The sequence below is a fragment of the Agelaius tricolor genome, unplaced genomic scaffold (assembly GCF_023055355.1).
Source record: "Agelaius tricolor isolate 1412-34295 unplaced genomic scaffold, bAgeTri1.0.p SCAF_7, whole genome shotgun sequence".
NCBI classification, from domain to species: Eukaryota; Metazoa; Chordata; class Aves; order Passeriformes; family Icteridae; genus Agelaius; species Agelaius tricolor.
Genome location: NW_027269267.1, coordinates 6,411,886 through 6,437,187, shown reverse-complemented (window position 1 = coordinate 6,437,187; position 25,302 = coordinate 6,411,886). Strand labels below are relative to the sequence as shown.

General features: G+C 41.3%; 1 protein-coding gene across 13 annotated transcripts in view; it reads right to left on the bottom strand.

The window, feature by feature from the left end:
- Positions 1-19,204, bottom strand: part of LOC139591560 (pulmonary surfactant-associated protein D-like) — a 214,072-nt gene extending 194,868 nt beyond the window's left edge. For 9 of the 13 annotated variants that reach the window (XR_011679676.1, XR_011679673.1, XR_011679672.1 and 6 more), the window contains exons 1-2: positions 18,185-18,627; positions 16,658-16,763 (exon numbers count right to left, since the gene is read on the bottom strand). Coding sequence is in view for 5 of the 13 variants with exons in the window: in XM_071430250.1 (XP_071286351.1) it covers positions 16,682-16,763; positions 18,185-18,561 (459 nt within the window). In the remaining 8 variants the exon portion in view is untranslated. The other 4 variants (XR_011679674.1, XR_011679675.1, XM_071430254.1 and 1 more) reach the window with 4 other exon arrangements.
- Between the last annotated feature and the right edge of the window lie 6,098 nt (positions 19,205-25,302).

Below are 25,302 nucleotides of genomic sequence, written 5' to 3'. Positions count from 1 at the left end.
ACATAGAGCCTGGGGTTTGTTTTGAGCCAGAACAAAAGAAATAACTTCTTCCAAGTAGTGCACAGTGCAGTTCTGGAGTCAAGGCAATTAGGCCTAAAACTGTCTAAAGAAAATGACTTCACATCCCAACTGAAGAGAGCATATGGAACAAAATGTAATGGAAGAATGACACAGCTGAAAACAAAACAAAGACGTGCCATATTTCATAACAATGCAGATGTTAAGATATTGAAAATATTTTTAGCATGTACCAGAGAACACAAAAAAGAAAAAACCCATTGGGAATAAGAGCTCAGATCTACATTGTTCCCCTGCTTTCATGACGTTTACAACAGTATTATTCCCTCCCACCCGCCACGAATTTAAACAGCTCCAAAACAAGCTCTTCATTTTGCCAAAAACCATCAACATGTTCATTATTTTTAAGTCAATTCTAGTGAATACTACCTGAAACAACTCTCTGCAGCTGGTTTTCTGCCTTCAGAGGCCTTAATTTTATCTACATGGACCTCACCTTAGTCACAACCATGTCGGACCTTTCAAGTCCCACTCCATTTTTAGTTTTGACTTCTAGTATGCTGTACACCTAAGTCCCAGACACTCAAAGTAACTTATTTTAGATATTTTATTTCAAAGTCAATTTAACACTGTGGGAGTTATTCATGTACACTCACTCCACTGTATCTTATCATCCTTTTCCATTGCTCTCTCCTCTAGAAATTCAATTTTTCTTCAGCTGGGTAACCTACACCTCCTTGAGCTGCTGGGAAAGGTCATTTCTCCTTTACTTTTGCCCACGACCTGCCCTTCTGCAGGCACACAGATAAACCCTACAGTAAGAGGAAGACCCAGCACACCACGACAGAGCTGCTGTGGTCCCCAGGGTCACCTTGTGCCCTCCTTGGTGTCACTCTGGGCTGTCTCACCTGAACATCCCTGCTGGCCATTGGTCCTTGTGCCTTCCCAGCTCCCAATGACAACACCAATTCCTCGCTTGGCACTCTGCTGCCTTTCTCCAAAGGGAGAAAACAAAGCACAAATGCAGCCAGCATGGGGGTTCTGAATTCCCCCACCCACCCAAAAAAATGGTTTGCTGGGGTAGGCAACTTGATGTCACAGGGGGACACAGAAGGGAGTCAGAGTTTTGTCACTATAACTCAATTCTCCAGTTTCCAAGAACCAGCACTCATGGTGACCTCACAAACTGGACCAGCTGAGGAGCAAAAACTCCAGCTCCTCAAAGCTCCACACCCAAAAAGACACCAAACACCACGAGGTTATACCTCCCTTCTCAGCCTCATGAATATCTTGTGAGATGTACAACACCCTCCATTTGCACTGAGGGCTCTGCACATCCCAGCAGCACAAATTCCCACAAGAACAACACAGCCAGGGCAAATCCTGGACGCTTTCTCAGACTTTCTGAACTTATGTTACACAATGTCACAGACATCTTTTATGAAAAATCCTTTCCTTTGGATTTTTTCTCCTGAGAAGCTGAGAGGCCTCAGGAACAAAATGCAAACATTGATTATCTGCTGCTGTGGAATGCAACAGGTGGATCTTTGATTGGCCCATGTTGATTGTTTCTAATTAATGGCCAATCACAGTCAGCTGGCTCGGACAGAGAGCCTGAGCCACAAACCTTTGTTATCATTCTTTCTACTCTATTCTTAGCCAGCCTTCTGATGAAATCCTTTCTTCTATTCTTTTAGTACAGTTTTGATATAATATATATAATAATATAATAAATCAGCCTTCTGAAACATGGAGTCAGATCCTCGTCTCTTCCCTCAGTGTTCCCTGTGAACAGTCACAACACAACACAGTCTGAATCCTCACCTGCCCTCTGGGATGGGAAGGCAATGGCCAGGAATGGGAAATTGCTGCCTGGATAATTCACTCCACTCATAAGCAGCCTCACTTATCCCCCAGCAACAACTCGGACAAGGAAGGGACCCACACAAACTGAATTATGCTGGTGGTGACAACCCCTGTGCAGCCACAGTGCTTCCAGAGGAGAAATACAGAGGGTGACAACAGAGGGAAAAACAGCAGCAGTTAACAGGGTGGTACTTCCATGTCCAGGGTCTGCACTGAGGAAGCCTTTGGGTAAGACCACACATGGATTTCAGCAGCCAAGCCTAGTTTATACTGGGCAGGAATAGAGAGTATGTTTTGAAAAAAGTTTTCAGGCTGAAGCTCTACAGTGTTTTTGCTGGTAGCCCACCTTGTTTCAGGGAACCACCACACACCAGGAATTCCTGGTGGCTGGCAAAGCTGACCACTACTGAAACACGTAAATGGACAAAAAAGCTCACGTGAAGGCAGCTGAACAGCTCTGTGATGATCTTCACTTGCCAGCTGCCCAAAACAGATCAATAGCTCCAACTTTATTCATGGAAAAGCCAACATTTCACTTCACTGTCAGGAAAGGAATGCTGCTTGCTTCTCCCCTCCCAAACTTCTCAGGCAGCTCTGCCACCACTTCAAGAACAGTGCACAGTGAGGAGTCCCCAGGACCTGTTTGCCTGCCACTGCCACCATCCACGACACTGAGTCACAGGGTCACACTCGACTGTTTATGCAAGAGGAGCAGCTTTGGAAAGCCTGGTTTAGTCTGCCTGTCTTTAGCTGCAAACTACCAGACACAGGTTTCAGAAAGGTCTGCCAAGAAATGAAAATCTAACTTGTCAGAAAGGCAGAAACAGATTGCAGAAGGGCAAGCTGGAAACAGGGGAGTTCCCAAGAGGTCTTAGAGTTTGTTGAAAAAAAAAAGTAAAATTTTTCTAGTTTTTCCCTGCATAAGAGGAAAGTACAGTTTGACTTAATTGCAAAGCATAATGATAAGCCAGCATATATGTACATGACTCATTTTCAAATAATCACAAAATGCAAGGAGATATAGAAGGCACAATTTAGGACTGTTTTTTTTACTCTTAAGACCCACACAATAGAATCAGGCCTACAGTAGTGTTACAAGACTCAGGCAGCCTATAAAGCAGATTTATCTCCAGTTAGGCCTGGTATTTCCCCAAAATCCCATCTGCAGACACCAATTACACACAATGAAGGCAAACTCTCATGCTAATTCAAGGCCATACTGCTCTGAGAGCACACAAAACTGGTGCATGTCTGAAACCCGGGACCACAGCCTGGACTGATGCAGGATCACTGAACAAATCACCCAACACGTGCCTGGCAGGCAGTGCTGTGGAAAAGAAGGATTAGGGCAGTCCTCAGACACCCAACAGATCCAAGCTCACCAATCTTGCTCTTTCTCTGCATGGCAAGATCAATACTAGAATGCACAGGCAGTGGAACTGTATGCAGAAGGTGCTAAATAAAAGTGGAGAAGAAATAGAAGAAGCCCTGGTGATTTAAGGGATAAAACCAAAGTGTCCTCAAGTGAGACTTGAGGGTTTAAGTCTGTATAAATTATCAGTGAGGATAATTTGCTTGAACAGAGTACCAGGCTAAGTGATGGATTCTCTGTCATCCCCTTCAGTTTTTGCAAGATACTGAGCACAGCAGAATCATTGCAGAATATATTTCTGTGTCCTTTGGCATGCAGGATGTTTTAAAAGACAGCATGAGGACCTTTCTGGCCTTGAAAACAAAATTCTGAGGGCTGTGCTAAAGCTGAAGACTGAAATCTAAAGAAAATATTTAATGCTTTAAACAAATAATGTGTTTCTTATTTAAATAAAACCACTTTCAGACAGTAAGCATTACGAGTGGGGAAAGCACAAGCATTTACAAATGCCAAGTCAGCTTGACAGAATTTTAAAGAAATAATTTAATTTCTATGAAATATTTTCTGCTCATTCTATAAGTGGGGAAAATTCACGCGAATGTCAGTCTCGCCTCCTACCAATTATGACCAAAATATTGCCTTTTACTTCCCATCAGTGACACCCCAAGTACTGGCATTTTTATTTCAAAATTTGTATGTGAGGACAAAGTTAACATATCACTGAAAGGCTGTGGTTAGTTAGGTAAACTCCCCGTGGTAAATTTAGTTATTTCCTGATGTCACAACTTAGTAAGACAGGAAAGTCTTCTGCCAGTCTCCACCTTCTTGACACACAGCAACTCATTTCAAACCAAGAGGAGATACCAAAAGCTCCCCTTCTGCAATAAAGCAATTAATCACTGTCCCCTAACTTTCTTCCCTGCTTTTGTGCCACTTTTTAAAGGAATTCCCCACATTCTTCTTCCAAATGTAGGTTTTAGGTATAGCATTAAGCAAGTTATTAACATCAAATAAACCATTTAATTCTATGTCTCTCAAGGCCATGGTTTTTTGCACATCTTCACATCCTTTTGTCATCCTCAATCCCCTCCCAGTAGGTGTAGAAAATGAAAACATTTAGAAAAAATGAAAATGAAATGCCACATGTAGAAATGTGGCAGCAAAAAATATGTAAAGGGAGTGCAAGGTCAAAAAGAGCAAATATTAAACTCATTCACATTAAAAACTGAGAAATACAATCACAAATTATGCATGTGAGGGAATCTTTCTGAATGAGATTAGACAGTGAATATGATAAGAAAAACAATGAATTAAGAGAGCAAAAGAATTCACAGCAAAGGCTTTGTCTGTTGTCTAGTGTCTTATTCTACAAAAAGCTGCCTGAGACCAGAGAGGCCCTTTGGTTCTAAAGGTCCCAAAATCCATGCATGGTGAAGCATCATGGACATCCTCAGTAGCAAACATTAACTTTTGATTTAATACAGTCAGGACCCACTCAAAGGGATGAGGAGTAAGGCCTCCAAGGTCTCAAAGCCAGCTTTGTCTCCATAGAAGTCTCATTTTTTCCAGAACAAGAACAGAAGTAGGGACATACTACAAGAACTGAAATTCTTGAGTTGTAATTAATTCATTAGTGACAACTTTGTAAAAGCACCACGTAATATTTTAACCATGTATCAGCTTCAAAAAATCTCCTCAATTCAGGCAAGATAAAAAGCACAGTTTTCTACATGGCAGAACAGGACAAGCTCTACAGAACTGTGATGAAAATTAATGACTACATTATGAAGCAAATGATACCAGCCACCAATTCTTTGCAGCTCAACTAAATGAGAGGCACCCTGAGAAAATTCCAGCTAAGCTGTTTGCATTCTGCACTTCCCAACAGCCACGACAAGTGGAAACACAACTCGAGCACTGAAACACTTGTAGGGTACATCTTATATCAGGTGTACACAGTTCAAGCCAACCCAGACCCTGCAACATAACAAAAAGGTGGAATTCCCAATCATTCATCTTATTTTTCCTTTCCAGACGCACTGAGCTACCTTGGGCAGGGAGATCCAGCTCCTCACCAGTGACCATCAAACAGCTCTGCCTTCTCTGGGGGGCAATTCAGAAAAAAACCCAACTTGGAAACTCAGAATTGCCCTGGAAACCCCAATCATTTTCCACAGGCAGGGAGGAAACACAGCCAGTGCTCCCTCTAGACTAAGGACAGACTTTGTGAATGCCCCAAGGTGTCAAAGCTGATGCCCTTCAGCCAACACTCCAGCAGAAAATAATGCTGCCTAAAAGAGGGGCAGAGGGAGGGGAAGCCTTGCCTGACAAAGCAGGAGCATGAAATGGATTTATCAGAGTGGGAGGAAAAGGGTGATAATGAAGAACATTTCAGTGAGACCAGCTTGAGAGAGATTAACATTCAGTGTAAAAAAAAAAAAAAAGGTTTAGAGAGAAAAAATCACAGTAAAGTGACTGCCTTGGGAGAGAAAAATGTGCTAGATCTTCAAGGTGCCATGTGGCCACATGTCTTTACCAGCAGAGCTGGTGGAAAACCCAAGTGACTAAAAGGTAACTACAATCAGCTTGTAAAATAAGAGAAGCTTCTTCATAAGGGTCTCAGACTGAAACAGCGTGGAGATGGCAAAAGTAAAAGAGCATTTGAGACAATTAGAGCAGGCAACAAAACCATCTATGAACTTTAACAAGAAGGCAGAAGTATTTCTTTCCCCATATAACCAAGAAAACACACAGCTGCCACTCAAGGAAAGTCCTGTGCTATTTCAGAAACATTTGGTCTAAAGGATGAAACTTTTTATCTTCAGACACACTTCTGCATAAAATACCAAATGTAAGGGTTGAAGATCTATAACATTTTCATAATAAAACATTCCCCAGTTCAAATGTGGAAAATTAGATGGACATATTTTGAACACATGACCACTGAGGAATAAGAGGAAAATAATCTTCAGCAAGCAGGTAGCAGTCAAAATTCACATATAAAACTGGAATCTTTTAACAAGACATTTGACAAAATGATTTTTAAATGGACTTTTTTAATAATACCTGTTTATTTATTTAGCCATTACATCTTTTGCCTGGCCTTGTTGTTTGGTTCTTTATTCCCTAAACCTTTTGGTTCTTTATTCCCTAAACCTTTTGATAAATTTTTGTTCTAACCTCTGCATTAAATGTAAAGAGCCTGATGGACATGAAATCTGCACATTCCTCTTTTCCACTGAGCAGTTTCAACTCTTGCTGCTAATTACAAAATTCTGGCCTGAGTGCCACTGCTCACTAAGTTACTCAATGTCTGTGCTTTTTAGAACAGCTAAATATTTTTCTAAAACTTCAATTTTTATACCATACTGCTCCCCCAAAACCTCACAGGTAAGTTTGATTGAATTCTAACTACCTAAGAATTCTCCATCTTCCCAGCTTTATATCATCCATAGGTTTGTCACCTCCTCACTATGTTCCAAGATATTAATTAATGAGACATAAAACACAAGGAAATTTCTGTGGGACAAAACTTTCTTCTATCTTGAATCATTAAAGTGAAATAAAACCTGAAGCAATTGTTGAACCAGTCATAAATCAGCAATAATTTAAATAAGTAATCCACCTGGCTTCAGATTCTTAGGAGTTTTCTAGGTTTTGCTGAATCAAAGGAGCTACAGCAGACTTCTTGGAAGGACTGCTACCTTTTAAAGGTTTCAGAAGTCATTAAAAGCACTACTTCCACTCTCCTCCATTCCCCAGCCTCAGGAATACAAAGCAATTCTATTTTAGGCTGGGATTTCTGGGTCTGTTTATAGGGGAGTGGGGTTGGTGGGGGGGAAATGTTTCTTTTCACAGCCTTTGCTAAATAAAAGATTTACAAGCTATTTTTGAGAGAAATTTATAGAGTCATAGAATTGTTTGGGCTGGAAAAACCTTTAAGGCTACCAAATACAACCATTAACCCAGCACTGCCAATCCACCACTCAAATATGTCCCCTGTGTCTTAAATACCTGCAGGGACAGTGACTCCACCACTTCCCTGGGCAGCCTGTTCCAGTGTCTGATCACTCCTTCCATAACATTTTTTTCCTAATAACCAATCTAAACCTCCCCTGGTGCAACTTGAGGCCATTTCTTCTTGTCTTGTCACTGTTAACCTGGGAGAAGAGACCAACCCCACCTGGCTACAACCTCCTTTCAGGGAGTTCTAGAAAGCATTAAGGGTCCCCTCAGCCTTCCTTTTCTTTGGGAGTTAAAATTAAGAAGATCAGGTTGAAGAAGATCAGGGCTGATGAAGAAGGATGAGGAAGCACCTCCCCAGAGCAGCTGCTGTGTCTGGATGCTGCAGCTCTTGAAATTCCACAAACCATCAAACAGCAGAACCCCCCTGCTCAAAAGCACCTTCACCACAGCCAACCAAATCTCACTCCTTTACAAATTGAAAAATTTAACAGGCAAATGCCTGCACAGGAAATCATTTGAGAAAACAGAGCTTAAGAAGTTGTCAGTTCTTGGTCTCTGTAAAGGATACTATGAATGTTTATCTGGTGAGGAAATATATATTAAATTGAGTAACCCTCTCAAGGCTTTTGCCACCAGCAAGCTGACACAGCACACCACCACTTAGGGTAGCTCAGCTTGCTCTGACTGAACAAACAAAAAAACTTCTTCAAGCTTCATAAAATAACCCAATCTGGGTCAATAGAGAGAGCATTGTTATGTCCATGTTTTTGATATGCTGTTAAATAGACATTCCAATTAGAAATTTTTTTTGTGTATGGGGTAAAGCAACCACAGAGATTATGTTTACATGTGTCAAGAAGCACCAAGATGGATCAAAATGTAAAAAAAAAAACCAAAATCTCCACCTATAAATTTGATGATTAAAGGTAAAACTGCTGTGAAGCAAAGAAAAAAAAAACAAACAGAAAAATAAAACGAGAGAAGAAGGCATATCTAAAAGTTGAAAAAGCAAATTGGCAATGGTTTCAGGGTCTGAAATTAGAGGACCTGGAATTTCTGTGCATTCTCAGGAGGCAGCAGGATGCAAGGCTGTAGGAGGTGATGTCAGAAGTGCGTCTGTGCCTCACCACTGGGCTCAGGAGAGACCTGATAAGCAATTTCTGATTTGCTTTGGGCCCTGGCTTCCATTTTATCAAAGGTTTCAGAAGAGTTTACAACTTTCTTTGTGAGCAACACAGACTTCTTACAACCAAAATCTGAATCAAAGGCAGCATGTGACTTTCATTTTGACTTCAGAATTATTATTATTTTCATTATATAGTGCACAACCACCTCAATTATCAGGAACACTAAGAACCATCCAGATAAAAACTAACAAGTACAACCAACTATTTGTAAGGCAACAGAGAATAATTACAGTGCCTGACACCCTCCCCCAAAAAAAAAAGAAAAATACAAGTATAGTTGATGATAAAAAGGAAAATAAAAAAGGGTATGTATGCACAAGCTTTATAATACTGAAATAAACAACCTGTTTTCTCAGAGGATCTTGTATTAGAAAAATATAACTGAAATAGTTTCCAAATAGCTGATTCCACTCAATTAAAATGAAAAACAAAAACATACAGCAGTGTCCACTTTCTAAGATAACGCTGGAATAAATAATTGCCTGGGAAATATGCTTTGGCTGGTGCATCCCCTTAACCACTTGAGACCACACACTACAGTTTAAAGTATGATTTTAAATAGATATGAAAGCCTAACCCTCTGACTATGTTACTAGTGAAGATCAGCTCCACAGTGCCTGGTAACAAATTCTTTTTAGAGAACAATCAAACCTTGCTGTTATCTGTGCTGACCCAAATCTCCTTCAGTGTCTGACTGCCAGTGGTTCAGCTTCATTACCTCACTATATTAATTACTGGATAAAGAGAAAAACCAAGATTTTCCCTATACTTCTTCTTCTCTTTAGTATAACATTCCACTACAGAAAATTAAAATCAAGAAATTACTCTAAGTCTGTTTTGCTGTTGTTGAACAAATGGGAAAACTGAAGACCATTCAAGGGAACCATCAAAATAACTGAGCTAATGACAAGACTGATTCTTCTCCCATCTTTGAGAGATATGAGTGTCTTAGGTGGTAAATAATTAGGTAAATAATTAACCCTTTCTTTCAAACAGACTCTGCTGCCTTAATTTGGTAATTTAAAAAAACTCCATATAATCTTTTTTGCACCATTCTTCATTTTATTTCAGAAAAATCTCTGATTTTACCTTTTTTTTTTCCTTTAAACAGAAGAATATTTTAGTCTCATGTTTTAACATGGCTCTCAGCTCAATAGGTAACTATGGAAAACTTTGTGGGACAATCTGAACTTTAGTAGGAAACAGACACTTCTACATGAAACTCTTAAAAATGGGTTTAGCTGGTATTGTCTTTTCATGTATTTTTATCTTAGTATCATTGGGGGAAAAAAAAGTGACCTACAAAAACCTCTAGAAAAATCAGATCTGACAGTAACATATAGAATGGATATATTCAAAGGGCAGCTTTGACTGAGGGAGGCCAGTCTGCTTTGTTTCCCTTGTCAGTCTGCAGCCAGTGTGGACAGACAAAACCTCCTCCAGCAGGTAATTCAGAGCAGAAACCAGCTTGGGGTGCTCCTCATCACCCACTGGAGAAGCTGAATTATTGTACCAACCCCAGGAACCCAAGGAGACAAATATTCCTGGGTTAGATTAACCCCTGTGTTCCCTGCACCCTCCACTCCTGTGACCCCTTGTAAGGTGCAGCGAGGTGTTTGTGCTGATTCTGCTGTGTTCACACCAAGATCTACCACTGGGAGACTCTTCTTTGATTTCATTTATTACTGGGTTGGAAGGCTACACAAGCCTGGCTTCATAACTTCTAAATACTTTTAAATATTTAAATGCCATTCTCATGCCTAATGGTCAAGTTGTTGTTTATTCTGAACAACCTATTCTCTCCAAGTTCTGGCTCAGTTCAAGGCTAACATAGCTTTAGTCCTTCTACGTTTGGATAAGGAACAAGCCTAGGTGTAACCTCACCATTTTTATAGGAAAAGAGATTTCATCTTCCATGTTCAAAACCTGTATTTTTCATTTTATTGCATCAATAAGCATTTTATCCTGAACCAAAATTCTCCAGTTTATTTTTGCATATAGGTTTTTAATTCAGTCCATCTGAAGATAAACTGCAAGGGAGAACAAGTGTCCAACTTACTTTGAACAAGGACAGAAGTACAGCTGTATACTGATACTCCAGAACTAAGAATTTAACTCTCTTGTTATAGGCATTAAACTCCACATATCATACCACCATAAAGGCTGAAAAAGACCTCCAAGATCAGAGAGTCCAGCCTTTGGCCAATCATCACCATATCAACTAAACCACAGCACTAAAATGTGGTATAGTAAAGACTGCTCCATTGTTCAAAGAAAATTGAAATTTTTTTGCTTTGGGAAGCCATCAGGCCCAAGAAAAAGAAAAAAATCTGTCCTTCTCAAAGTGTTTTCCTCACCAATATTTCTGTTATGCATCTGGAGTGGCGTTTGGTCAGCATTTTCTGTATGGGACTGTGACTTTTCTTTGTTTTACATATTAATAACCACATTCAATCAGGCCAAAGATATTTCTGTCCTCACATTGTGTCTTTAGCAAAGGCTGAGAGCACCAGGACAAGAAAAGCATGCAGGGATGGACTTTGGGATCCCTCTGCAGCCTTCAGGGACTGGGCTCTGTGCTCTTCTAAGCAAGAGTTGGTGCTTTTGCACTGAGTCCACACCCAGATAATCCAGCAGTATGTGCAGTGGCTCACAGCTAAACTATGCACCATGAAAAAATACCACCTCTTACTTGTTCTGAATCTGTCACCTGATAATTTTATTTGATCCCCTCTGGGTCTTGTACTACAAGAGACACTTAATGAACATTCCCTGTTCTTTTTTTTTTTTTCCCCATTACACTCCTATATAGTTTTTTATCATTTTCATCTTTTGCTGTTTCTTCGCCAGGCTGAAGGTTCTCAATCTATTTAATTGCTCTTTATCATCTCTGCCACCCATTTCTAGCTCTGTTCTCTCCCCCTTTTTCCCCCCCTCATTCTTCCTTTAAATCCAGGGCTCAGAACAGCACTCTGAGGTTAAGACAAAAAGCACAGGCAGTTTACAAACTGGCATAGCAGATTCCTGCTCTGTGAGCCATTTTTCCCTAAATTTTTTTTGTTTTTTGTTTTTTTTTGACCAATCCCAAATACTTGATCAATGCTTGGATTTGGCATGATAAACTCTCGACAACATCACTTCCTTCCATGCTAAAAACCTCAACAATGGCAGGATTGTTCTCCTCCACATGCATTAATTCATAACACCAGCAGCAAGCTTCAGCCCCAGTTACCAAGCATGACAAGCTCCCACTTGGGTTCTTCATAATTGGCTTTCATTTATGCTGCTTTCATTAACTTAGAATCATTCTGCACTCTCCCTTCCAGATCACCAGTGCATGCTGGTGTTAAACTTAGCACAGATCCATGAATAACTCTATCCATCCCTTCTGCTAAACAGGACATTTATTCATCTTTTGGCCAGCAGTCCAGGACAAAAAAAAATTCCTCTTATGTCAGAGCAGTTTCATTTTGCTCAGCACCTTTGGTGAGTTGTTCTCACAAGACTCCCTGAAACCCCAGAGTACTGCATCAGCTAAATCACACTTACTCACAACCTCAGCAGTGCCTTCAAAGAACTCCACCAGACCTGAGAGACTGTTCTGACTCTTTCCTGGTACATCAAACTGTCCATGAACGCTTCAGTTTTCTTCTCCATGGTATTTACCAGAAAACTGGCTGCTATGAATGCCAGTCAAACTTGTCCTGTTCTTTCCCAGAGGCTTTCTGGAAGCCTTTTTAATAAGTGGCATCACCTTTGGCACCCTCAGCTTCACTGCTACTGTGAACATTGTTATCTCACATGCCTTTAGCTACAGGGCCAAAATGCTTTGGGCTCTTTTAGAGTTTAGTTATCTACTGGACCACTGGCCATTCCATTTCTGATTGTTTTGAAAGAACTTATGACAAGTTTCCCTGCCTTTTATAAATCACATATCAGGCTTTAACTTCTTTTACTGTAAAATTCATGTTTATTTTGCATGAATTTCACCTTTTTAAAATTTTTGAAGAAGTTTTTGCAAAGTATCTTTCTGTTCCTTACATCTTGCTCAACCATGCTAAATATTCCTCAAAACTTTTTTAAAGAGTCAGAGAAGCAGTTTTTAGGAAATATGCTTTTTTTTTTCTGAGTCTCTCCAGAATGGCTGCAAGCATTTTATTGTCTTGACAGTTCCTCTTGCCAGGCTGTCCACAGGAACCCTAATCAGTGTCCTGCTTGATACCTTCTCTATGGCAGATGTGGACTGTCAATAACTCACTGCAGAACTCAGCCATCAACCCCTCCATTTTACATTCCACTCTTCCAACATTTGCATAGAAACGCTTCCATTTTGGTCTGCCTGCCTCTCCTTCTGTGCTCCTGTCTAAACAGGACCTAATTTTCCAGCAGCCCTTGACTGTTCTCTAGATGACCTTCACCAGCTTCTGCCCCACACACTGCAGCCACAGCCAGTGTCACCTGGCCCTGTGTGCCTTTGCTGCTTTCCCTCATGCAGGACATTGGGATTACACTGCAGACTGATGCTGCACAGCTCTTTATTCTTCATCTTTCATCCAGCAACTCATGTGCTCCTTCCAGCACCCTTCTGGTAGCCTTTATGTCACCAGCACCTCTCCACCACGAGAAGACAGCCTGGAGTGCTTTTGCTGTAAGCCACTTTGGCACGTGGTTGGAAGGTCACCAAATGCTCCCTTCCAGCACTGGTTACACTCCACAGCAGGAGATGTCTCTCCATCACCTGGAACCAGCACCATACAATGGAATTCCTAGAGCAAAAGGATGCTTGGCCATCACCTGACAGCAAGGTCTCATCTACAGGATGAGATTTGTTTTGGAGGTAATTGCAGGGTCATTTCTCCTTTGCAGGATTGATGTCCTGCTGCATTACAGCTCCTCATGGAATCCCAGTGGCAGCCTCCCTGGAAACAGAGGTGGGAATACCTGCCTGGAGGTTTGCTTTACACATTTGTTAATTGAGAATATTTTCCTTACACTTTGCATGTTGTGACTTTCACAAGAGTTCAGTTGCATTAATCTGCAGTGAGCATCTTGCAGTGTCATAACTATCCCTCTGGCTTAACAGCTGCATTAATACTGTTGAGGGCAACTAAATGCTTCTTTTTATGGTTTGTTTTTTTCTAACTGGAGATCTGATATCAACCTCTAGCCTGAGAAGCCAAAAGGTTTAGGCTAAATGCCCTCAGACACACTCCTTGCGTTTTAGGTTTATTCTCATTGTATTCCATTGAAATTTTCACTTTGTGTCTCTCCCTCCAGAGACTTTGATTCAGACTGTCCTCATCCTCCTGGGAGACATTGGTTTTCTAAAAATCTCAAACCATTCTAGTTATTTTCTAAAAAGCCATCTTTAATACTGGACTGGTTGGTGCTTGTGAAAGTTTAAAGTATTTATTTATTTTGTGAAATGTTAATAACTTCTCTGCCTTCCATTCAGCATCTTTAATCCATTCCTCAGGTTCCCACAAACCATTTTCAAGACAATCCCACGAAAGTAAAGAGGAGTAAGAAAGTTTCATTTTTCTTGTGTAACACTCTGGTATCATTAACAGACATTTCCCATAACTGCTGGGCAATCATGCTTTATAATCTAACAGATCACAGCCACTTTATGATGGCATGAAAGGACTGATTGTGCAAGTCCTTAAACACTGCTTCCCTAAGACAACAGAACACAACCAGCCACAACTTTCAGCTCAAAACAGAAGCACAGAACTGGTTTTTAAGCTGCAGCCTCTTCTGCACTGTTGAGGGGAGCTGTACTTACAAACACACCCTTCACCAAATCAAAGAGTATTCTACATAACCAAGACTTGCTGATTCAAAGTGGGACCTCACGTGTTTAGATTCCAAATTTAGATTTCTTACTATGAATTCTACTTTCAATTACACCAAGTCTGCTGCGTTTTGTTGGCTCTGATGTACACAGCTTTCGACACAAAAGAAGTCTTGAGAGCTTCCACACACACGCTGTCACTGCTGTATTTATAGGCAAGATGCTCAAACATTTGCATTTTATTGTAAGGGGTAAATTGTGCCATACAGTACAGAAAAATTCAATACTGATTCACAAAACAGCCCTGATTTTTCAGTTGATAGAAAATGGTTCTAGCTCCCTTTCCACCATCAAATCTAATTTAAAGTAACCCACTGTAGTGCAAATACATCAGATACTTAGTAATCTCCTGTAATGGCAGGGAAATTCATCACAAATTGCTGAATGTTATGAATCATCTTGTGAACACATAACTGCCATACACTGAAAAAGGCGCTTTAACAAGTGATTTCATTCATTTATGTCAATACTTCATAATTAGCACAGAGAAGTGTCTGTAAATTGAACTCTTGAGCATCACACTGCTTAGTTGCCATTTTTTTAAAAATATTTTCAGCACTTGATGTAATGGAAGACCCCATCAAAATTTTGTGCCAATGACAAATGACATTTTTATTTCTCTTCTAAATGTGTTAGCACAAGCTAATGAACTGAACAATGTTCAACAAAGCCATAAGCACATGCTGACCTGTACTACATAAACAGTTCAACTGACTTTATCAGAGATATTAATGTGAGTTTTTGATGGATATTCAAACACTGTTGCTCAATAACATATAATAATGAAAGAACTACTGGTTTATATGGAAGTTAGTGCTGGTGCTCACTCAGAAGTAACAGCTGACAAGACAAACATGACAGCCAGATGCTTAGAAGAGCTCTCTTCTGCACACCAGCCTGAAGACCTAGATTTAGCCACCTTTTCATTTGTAATTGAAAAACTTGGAAAGCTTTGCAGGGTATTCTATACAAGGCACACAGTATTTTGAAAGCATTATAATGTACCCAAAACCAGAGATCAGGGTCTTACTATTCCCCAACAGAGACTCAGCTTTTCTACAGAGACCTTACAATTTTACAATTTCAGGGCTTGAGTGCCCACAAAGCCATGCCTGGACTTTGGTTTCCTGGTCACTTCTTTAAGCACTGGGTGGAAATAATTAATCATTTCTACTTGGATTCCATAATCTCAAGATGCCAAGTCAGTATAATTTAACAGTTTAGTGGTGACAGCTGGTTGGTTGTACCTATGGGGTGCACAGCCTTGGCCCACTTTAACAGCAAAATAAATCATTCTCTCTGCAATTTCCATTGCAACTGGGCACAACTCAAACCATGCCCAAGGCCAGCTCCTGCAGAGGGGCTGACACAAGGTGGCTTGGTCATCCATGGGCATTTGCAGTAGAACCACATTCTCTCAGGAGCAGCTGGAAGGTTTAGGCAAACTGCTCTCCTGGGCCAGAGAAGGAAGTGCAAGACTATAAATACATCCATGATCACAGTGATAATTCCACTTTGACGCTTCTTACCAGGATAACTTCCCACTCATCAGTTCTAAAAAATCTTCAAGCCCCAGCTTTGAGTTTGTCTCATCTTCCATGGCTTCCCAGGAATCCAGACCCATGGACTAATTTCCACAGGCTGTGCACACCAAGGTAAACATGCAAGAAAAGCTTTGCCATACTCTAATGTTGCTAATTAACAACCAAATAATTATTAAAATAATCTAGTATTTCCCTGTGCTTTGAAATAGGAGACCTAATCTTGAGCTCTTATTACACACTGCTTATTTTTACTTTTATTTCTTAATTGAAAACAGTGTTGCCTAGTGTTGCCTTTTTTTTTAATTTTACAAGAATTAACCCTTAACAAGGTATACATATCTCCTCTGGACACTTATTTGAAATTACATGTAAAGCTTAATTACATCTTCTTAATTCTGCAATTTTCCTCACACTTTCAGTTCTTCAATGCTCATTAACAAACTTTACTGGATAATACATCCAAAACACCCAGACATGCAAAGTTGTCTCTTGCATCTAAAGTTTTCAAGGATATCCAGGCCTGTAACTACTGCTAGGTTTATCAATATAAAATGTATTTATTTAAAAGGATAAAAAAACCACAACTTCAGGCTACTTAGTGTTCCAATTCTCAATAGTTACAATAAACCATAAAAAGTAGGAAAATCCCACCTCTCCTTCCATACTGCCTCCAAAGTATTTTTTCTCCTTTTAGTAGTCAAATATAGATTTTTCCATGACATTTTGATTAGGCTCTTACTGTGAACACATTAAGTGATAATTGGTCCAAAAATACTTATAGAGCCAGGAATATCAGAATACAGTAAATACCAGGAGCACCATAAGCAGCTGTATGAATCACTTCACATACCTGTGGTTTTCCAGGTTCCTGTGCTTAGTCATGAGTACACTCTTCATAGTCTCGTACACAGAACACAGTTTCTGCCAATTTTTGTTCTTGGCTTCTACACTGCCACCTGTAGTCATACAAGAGAAATTAGCAATATTTTATGCTGCAAATCCTATTAGCACAATGTTTCAGCTCACTTGTTTTTCTAGACAAACATTCTAAAGTGTCCCCTTTTGTAAAATGTGCATTTCAATATTCAAACCAAGTTATTTACATTTTTCTCTTTAATACATTTGAAGAAAAAAGATAGAATAATTACCACCAAACAATCCCAATTAATTTCAAACCAAGAGGACATTTAAAACTCCGTGACTCTTTGCAGATTTTTATTTTATCCTCATTGCTTGGTGGACACATCATAACCTTGACAGAGCAAAATGACTTCTGAAGTGGCAATGCAAAAAAACCTGCACTTAATTACTTGGTAAATACAAAAAAACCTAATTGGATTTGTTCTTCCATCAGAAAAATGAACATAGTTTTACAGAATCATAATATCCATGCTCAGCTTAGTTACCTTATATAGGTTATGAGGAAATGTATGCAAATAAAAATTGCTAGTATTTGAAAGATTATCTCATAGAAATAACAGTGATCTTGAACTTTTTTATACAATGAAAACCATTCCATTTATTCCAGGCTTACTGCACTTTTGAGCAACATGCCACAGATGCTACTAAATTCACAATTTACAACAAAATAATATCTAAACCCAGTATACCCAGAGACCTCACGTTAATCCTTCCCTGAAAACGTGAAAAAAACACAAAATTCACGCCTTCCTAGAAAAACCAGAGCTTCCTGGTGCTCAGAACACGGGTTTCACCGAATAGCGAAGTTTCGGAGTACAAGCTCTGGGGGGAAACCTGGCTTTTGCACGCACATGCCTTCTCCTTTCCTGCAGCTAAGAGCTGCTCACCATCCCTGGGAGCGGGCGCCCGAAGGCTCCCTGGGAAAACGCTCCGGACTCGGGAGCGGGCAGGAACAAACTCGGGAGGCTCCGGGCACCCGCGCCCTGCGCTGCCCTACGGCGGCGACACCCGCAGCCGCCGCCAGAAACCTCACACTGAATGGAACAGAAACCGAAATCAAACGCGATTTCCAAGAACAAGTTGGTCTTAGAAAAAGAAAGGAAAAAAAAAAAAAAACCAACAACCAAAAACAGAAAAAACCCCTGAAGATGATATAATAAAGAAATAAAATTCCCAAGCGCCGCCGGGGCTGTCCACACGTCCAGGTAACCCCCTCGCGTTCCCAGCAGCGCCGGCCACTCCCGCACGGGAGAGGCTCCCCCGGGACCCGGCCACCATCCCAGCCCGGCTGCGGCCGCTCAGGTGCGCCGGGCACCGCCCCGCTGTCCCCGAGCCATCCCCACGGCACGGAGCCCTGGCGCTCACGGCCCCCGAGCCGCCCCAGCCGCACACGGGCTCCGCCGGCTCCGCCGGGACAAGCGGTGGCCGCGGCGGGGAGCGGGCGCTGCGCACCCACCTGCGCTGGCCGGGCCGGTGCCGCAGGATGAGGCGGCGGCTCCTCCTCGCAGCGCGGCTGCCCCGCTCGCTCCTCTCCGAGCCGCTGCTGCTGCTGTGCAGCCCCGGGGAGCCGCGCGTCCCGGGTGCCGCCGCGCCGCCCGGGATTCCTGCGGGAGGGAGGGCGGGAGCGAGCGAGGGAGGCGGCTCATGGCTGGGCACAGCCTCCCGCTCCCCCGCCGGCTCAGCCTGCCTCCAGCCCCTCCGGGCACGTTCTGCCGCACGGCGCCCGGGCGGACCCGCAGCGCGCACCTCCGGCCCCTTCCCTTCCCTTTTTATCGCGGGGCCGGGGCTCCCGCCGCTCCCGCCGCCGCCGCTGTCGTGCGGGGGGCTCGGCATCCGCGCCGGAGCCGCCTGCGCACGGCCGGTCCGCCCCCGCCGCCGCCGCCGCCGCCTTTGCGCTCGCACCGCCCGCCGCCCACCTGTCCGCGCCCCGGCCCCGCCGGAGCCGCCCCCGCTCCGGCCCCGTTCACCGCAGCGGCCTCCGGCAGCGCGGGGCTCTGCGGCTCCCGCCCGAGCCGCCCGCGGGCTCGGGGCTCTGCGGAGGAAGGGAGGAGGTGGCGGTGACGCTCCCGCGCCGCTACAGCGGGGCCGCGTCCCACCTGTGCCCGCAGCCCCCGGGATGCTGGCCGGGATGCTCGCCGCCCCCGCGGCGGGGAGGCGTTTGCCAGGCGCTGGAGGAGCTCCGGGTGCCTCCCCGCTCTGCCGCCCAAACAAACGAGGAGTCTTGGCCGCTACAAAATAATTGACGTGCTCAGGAACGTGCTGGAAGCCCAGTTGTTGATGGGTCTCTGACAGCTGGCGTTGAGAGATAGCCTAGAGGGAGGTGGTAGGATCTTAAAAATTCGAGTTGCGACGCTTAAAAAATTCGAGAAAAGCAGCAGGTAAATGCAGAAAAGTGTTAGGAAAATGTCTGTGTTGTAACTAAAACTGCAGCTCAACTCGAGGTTGTGCACGTGCCGTCGGAGCTCTCGCACTGGTGGAAGAACAGCTCATCCTTATGAGCACTTCTCTCATTCTCTGTCTTTTGCCTTGAGTATTTGCATCTTGGAAACAATATGATGTATTGAAATTCTTGAGTTTGTATCTTTTTCCTCAAATGGGTGATGTTGGCATTGAAAGTGTGCCCTAGCACGACCCAGTAAAGGAGCCTTGGGAGGAGTTGAGTGCATTGGTGCAGCGTCACACCAACTGATACCATTTTCAATTTTGTGTAATAAAAATATACTGCATTCATTCTTCCCACAGCAATAGATTCCACTTTGTTTAAGACAATCTTTACCTTTCCCAAATGTTTTATTCTAATCCTAATATTTTGGGACCCAACCTTTTCAAGGTATGCCAGAAATCCATACAGTCATGTTACAAATTGTGGTATCACCCTGTAGTCTAGACATATTAAGAAGTAAGCTACAAAAATAAAATCACTTTTCTTCATCTAGTCTTCTGCAGAATTAAGGTTATTTTCAGTTCCTCTTCTTACATCTCATAAGTGAGACGCCAGACTACCTGAATATTTAATGAATAGTAAACCAGAAATCTGTAAAAGTAGCAAATATAACACACATATTTTGATAGCAACATACACAGGTGCTTATCTGAGAAACGTTTGTACAGTTTAATTCCACTAGATTAATAAACAGCAATTATATCTAATCATATCTGCAGCCATTCCTAATGTAAAAATATCAAAACCAAACAAAGCTTACACTAAAAAAGGTATAAATTAACCCAATAAAGTTGAGGATAAGAACTGATACAGGCATGCAGAAATTGTTTTTTAATGTACTTCATCCAAGAAAACATTCTTTGTCTTTCCCTTCAAAACCTAACAACCTTGTGGCACATTGGTGCAATAATTCAGAAAACAATGTGAATATTGAAAATGGCTGTGCCATAGCTCTGCTTAAAAAGGCATTTGTTAAACATACAGAACAAGCTTTTACAGCTGATAAATAATAAAATTTATTTTGTCTCTAGATGGTGTGTTTATCCTCTTTCTTTTGAGCTTATGATACGTGAGACAAAATTAAGTTTTTCCGTTTTATCTCCTCACCTAAATTTCGATTAAATTCAACTATCAATATACCAGGAGTTACCAGATGGTGAATATCATATGAAATTCCACAGTTATCTACAGTGAGGTCTGCCCATGACTTCCAGGACTGTGTCTGTTCAAACAGACCTCAGCAATAGAAACCACATTGACATGCCTCCAGTGCAGAAGAATTCATTTTCCACTAAGCCCTTCATAAACATAATGTTTTGTCAACAGGTGTCTTTCCCATAACTGTTACAAATGTATTAAATGCTAGTAGCAAGTTCTTGTCTTTTCACTGAAGCATGGCCAGTGTACACACTGTTCCCTCTGCAAAAGAAGTCATTGTTCCTTTCAGCTCTTACACAACACTGCTGTTAAATCTAGCCCATCACAGGAGAAATGCTCTCTCAATTCTTATTGTCAAGCCAAGAAAATAAGCATTTGGTCACTTAATAATGACTATTAATCAGACACTATCATACTTGCCTTGAGTGTGTGAGATGAAGAAAATTAGATCAGTCATGCACAGACCCTTTCTTTCACCTCCTCTCCTCTATACCACCCACCTCCCAAACAGCTCTGTCTTTTTCTTCAGCAATTCAGGCTTGGAAGAATAAATTCCATTGTAACAATGATTCAGAGACAAACTGAAAGCCAAGTGAAATATTGTTCTCCCAAATCTGACAGGAAAACTTATAGGATGGAAACACCCAGAAGATAAAACCCAGTTCTCTTATAATATGCTCCAGAAAGCATTACTTATCACTGTCCCCTCATTCCCAAAATATATACATCAACTAATGTGTTGCTGTAGTACTGAAAATTTCCAGTTTTCCAGATGATGAGCTGTGACTCAGTACTCCTACTGATACATCTCAATGCACCATCCATTTATTTTATGTGCTGGTAAATCATCTCTCCCTTTGCTTCCACCAGAACTTGCTAAGAACCCTCCTGTGTCGGCAGGTCTAATCTGCCATGTCCTGCCCTGCCCATCTGAGAGCAGATCAGATGAAATCTCTTCTACTCCAGTATTTTTCTGGTCTAGTTTCTTGCTTTAGTTGCTACCAAGTGTGCTTAGAGCTCTAGGAACATGCAGGTCATAATCTTAAACTTTCCAGGCTGGACTACATCCTTATTTATTGTCTGGGGAAATCTGAACAGTGGGCGCAGAGATTTTTCACTTTCTGTCAAGGCAGTTTATAGAAACTACTTTGGAGAAAATATGTTTTGTTTTCTATACATGCAAAATCCCTTCTAAGAGTCAGTGAGGTGATGAAGCCAATTTTGATCCATTTATCATCAAAAGAATGACTTCAGTCTACTCTAAGGAAACCAGAATTTGGCATAATAAAGCCAACAGCTGGTTGAGGAAGAATAACAGTGTGTGCTCTTTGATGTTCACAGATGAATGCAAACAATCAAAGACAGAGTTAGGATGGCACATGATGTTTCTGAGTAGTAGGAAGGAGTTAAAACCATTTCATAAACCCATTTATCAAGAACCAATTTTCTTATACGAAAACCATCCATTGCCTGTAATAGCAGCAAAAAAATACCCTATAAAACATTTAGTATGCAAGAATAGTGTGCTAATGAGAAATCTGTGTTAAACAGTCCTTAGGAGCTATGCAAAATGTAGTGCAAGCAGCTGGAAAGTTCTCCTAATTTCTTGCCTCAATTTTCTATGTACACTGAACATCAGCACGGAGCAGTGAGGGTATTTTAATATCTTCAACTTCTATCAAACCTCTTCAACATACCCCAATGGGCATCAGAGACAAAAAAAGGAAGAGCTGTAGAGTAAAAAACCAGTTCTAGTTAAAACTATTTATTTAATTTTAGCATCAGCTTAGATAGATTCATTAGTCAGTGAGCACTGAAATTTACACCAGAGAACTTCAGAGTTGGAGAGGAGATTAAATGCCCTGACATGGGACTCAGAAGAGCAAAGGAAATGAGCTGGCAGTGGGAAGGAATTGCTCATGGTGGTAGTGGGAGACGTGTGGCCAGACTTCTGCAAGGCTAAGGAAATGTTATAATCCTGCACACTACATCTAAGCAAACAGAACTACAAAGGCTCTGTCTCCAGCCAAGCCAGAAAAATCCAGGAGGCAGCTGATCAGCTCCCCCAGAACAAGTTCTCCCTTGAAGAATCTGCTTTAGCTGAAATCATTGGGAATGAATAAGAGTTGCCTATAACAACAACCAGTTTCCTCACGTTACATCTTTCCTCCCCAGTAAAATTATCATTCTTCTAATAATAGGATCATCAAGAGCCTTTTCTCCTTCTTTGGAAAAGAATAGCTGAGAGTTATGTTCAGTCATAAGATGTTAACAAAACCTGGACAGCATTTTAAGGCAATAGGCTGTTTCAATTTGATGGTGTTACAATCATTCCAAACTCCTTGTTTTGGAGTTACAAAATCTCCAACCATCAGGACAAGAAAATGAGATTTTCCTTCACATCAATTTATTCGTTACCAGCTATTTCTGGTCTCTACTCAATGAATATGATAATGCCAGCAACCACCTAGCTTGAGCAAAGTAAGGCTTGAGTGTCAATTCTATGGAAACACAATCATTTAATGAAACCCTCCTACTTCATCTACTGAGCTTTCAAGTATTTCCCTTGCCATCTCTGTAGCATGTTCATGATCAGTGCTGCTTGTTAACTAAACACATAGAGTAGAATCAGGCTTATTTCTCAGGATGCTCTTCACAACAGGTCTGCCCAAACCCTTGCCATGTTCTTCTCCAAGTGGATTTTAGTAGATCTCAAGTCACTTTTGTTCCCCCCTAAAGAATGCATTGGTTTGCTCAAACCCTCTTCAAGGAGAAGCCAAAAAAGCAATACAGTTTACATTTAGATTCCAATACAGGTTAAAAAAACCCAGTATTTTTCATCTAAAATACAAGAGCTCTGTTCCAACAGACTGGGAAATAATTACAAATTTTTATCTGCTTTTAAACAGATTGTAGCTAATATGGGCCTACAAATTAGATGTCAATGACCACATAACTCCCTGGGAAATATATTCCTTTTTGTCTACATCAACCATCGAAGCCATTCATTAATCTGTTTTCTAATGCAACCATTTCCCTGGACCAAACCTATTTAGAGACACCACTGGTTATTAAAAGCACTTGCAATAAAACTGACATGCATTTCTAAGAACTGCTGTGTAAATCAATATAATTTCTTAATTGGTTAACCAAATAGCCGCCAAGCTAATGAGTCACACAGAATCACAGAGAATCACACAGAATCACTGGGTTGGAAGAGACCTTCAAGATCATCGAGGCCAATCCAGCCCTAACACCTCAGCTAGCAGAGTAACTGCAATTCTCTGCAAACATCTCTTTCTGCCTGATCACTCTTCTTCAACCACTACACAGGAGGAAAAGTTCCAGTGCCCCTTTTTCTGCTCCCTGCAGTCATTTCAGCTCATAACACTGCAACATGTGGACTGTTCATGTTCCAGTAGTTTGGATCTCTTTAGAATATATTCTTAAAACTTATTTGTAAGGGCTCTGTCTCTAACTACCCATGCAATATATGTATTTCTAAAGTGAGGGGTTTATAACAGCAATAAATAGGATAATCAGATGCCTGACTGCCTAAGGAAGAATTGTAGAACATCTTGGAGAGAAAGCACTGGAGAAATCACAAATTTCATGCATGCAAGTGCCAAACTTAATTATGGGTCAATTTGATGTAAATAAACTCCAAGATCTTTCCATGATAATACTCTGAACTCACAGGCTGTGAAATTGAGTTAACTCCAATGCAGTGTTATCACTTGTGTGAGTACTAAACACTTATTGAAGAGACACCTTCCAAGATATGAGTATCTGATGCTCCTAAGTGATAAGAATAAATATAAAACATTGAGCTAGACAATCTAATAGAACTCTTGCAGCTTGGGCTGCATTTCAAATGATAAAATACAGCCTCCTCACTGGCAATTGTTTCAGGTAGTGGAAACAGTTTTGTCAATTTTTTTTTTTTTTTTTTTACAAAAAGAAAAGGCACTGATGCAGCTTTCTATAGCTTCCTACTGGGTAATTTGCCACTGTTTGAGGCAACACAGTATATATCTGAATTGTCTTTTCCCCTCTGTCAATTCAACCTCATTTACTGGGTTTTAAGTTTTAATGTAGCCCGTTCAAGAAGGAAGAGTCAGCCACAAAGTTCAGATTATGACTTGGGTCACAGTTTCCCCAGAGTCTGCTGAATGAGGTACCTTTGGTTTAGGATCCCCCTTACACTTCTTTTCTGCTATTCACAGCCAGGACAGGGCACACAGGGAGGTGATAACTCCTGCTTTGCTTCTGATCAGGTTGAGCCAGGATTGCATCGCAATTCTCTGCTTACTTTGAGAGCTGCATCTGTGAAGAAACTTGACAGAGCAATGGAAAATTGTATAGCAATGCCACCTAAACACAAGCTGGACTTCAGATTTAAGAGGAGTGGCCCTTTGCCAGTCATGGATTTTTTCTTTATTCTCCATGCTGAAGGGGTGTATCTCAAATCTGTTAATACAGAGGTTATTCTCCATGTGAGTAATTTCATCCCTAGGTCTAATACATGGTTGGAGTTACTTTCCTGCCTACATTTAATCATGGCCTCATATGCCCCAATTACTTCACAGGTGCACAAAAGTATCAGGATGAATAAAATTCCCTCCACGTGGTTCAGCATCTTTTTTCAACACAACACATGCTGAGTTTTCATTTGTTGGTAGCAATGACTGATTTTTAAGCAGGCTACAGTATGAGATGGAACATTTTATTGCCAATTATAAGATGAATTAATGACTCCTGAAAACAGGTTGGTGAAGTTAGGAGGCACTAAACAATAACCTTTTCATCAAATAAGGCATTTAATCCACAAAAAAAAAAAAAAAAAAAAAAAAGCTCAGCAAAAAGAAAAAACCCAAACAAACAAACTCAAAATAGCCCTGACAAAAAAACCCAAACAAAGCACAACCAAAAAACCCTGAAAAGAAAAAAACCCAACCCAACCCAAACCAAAA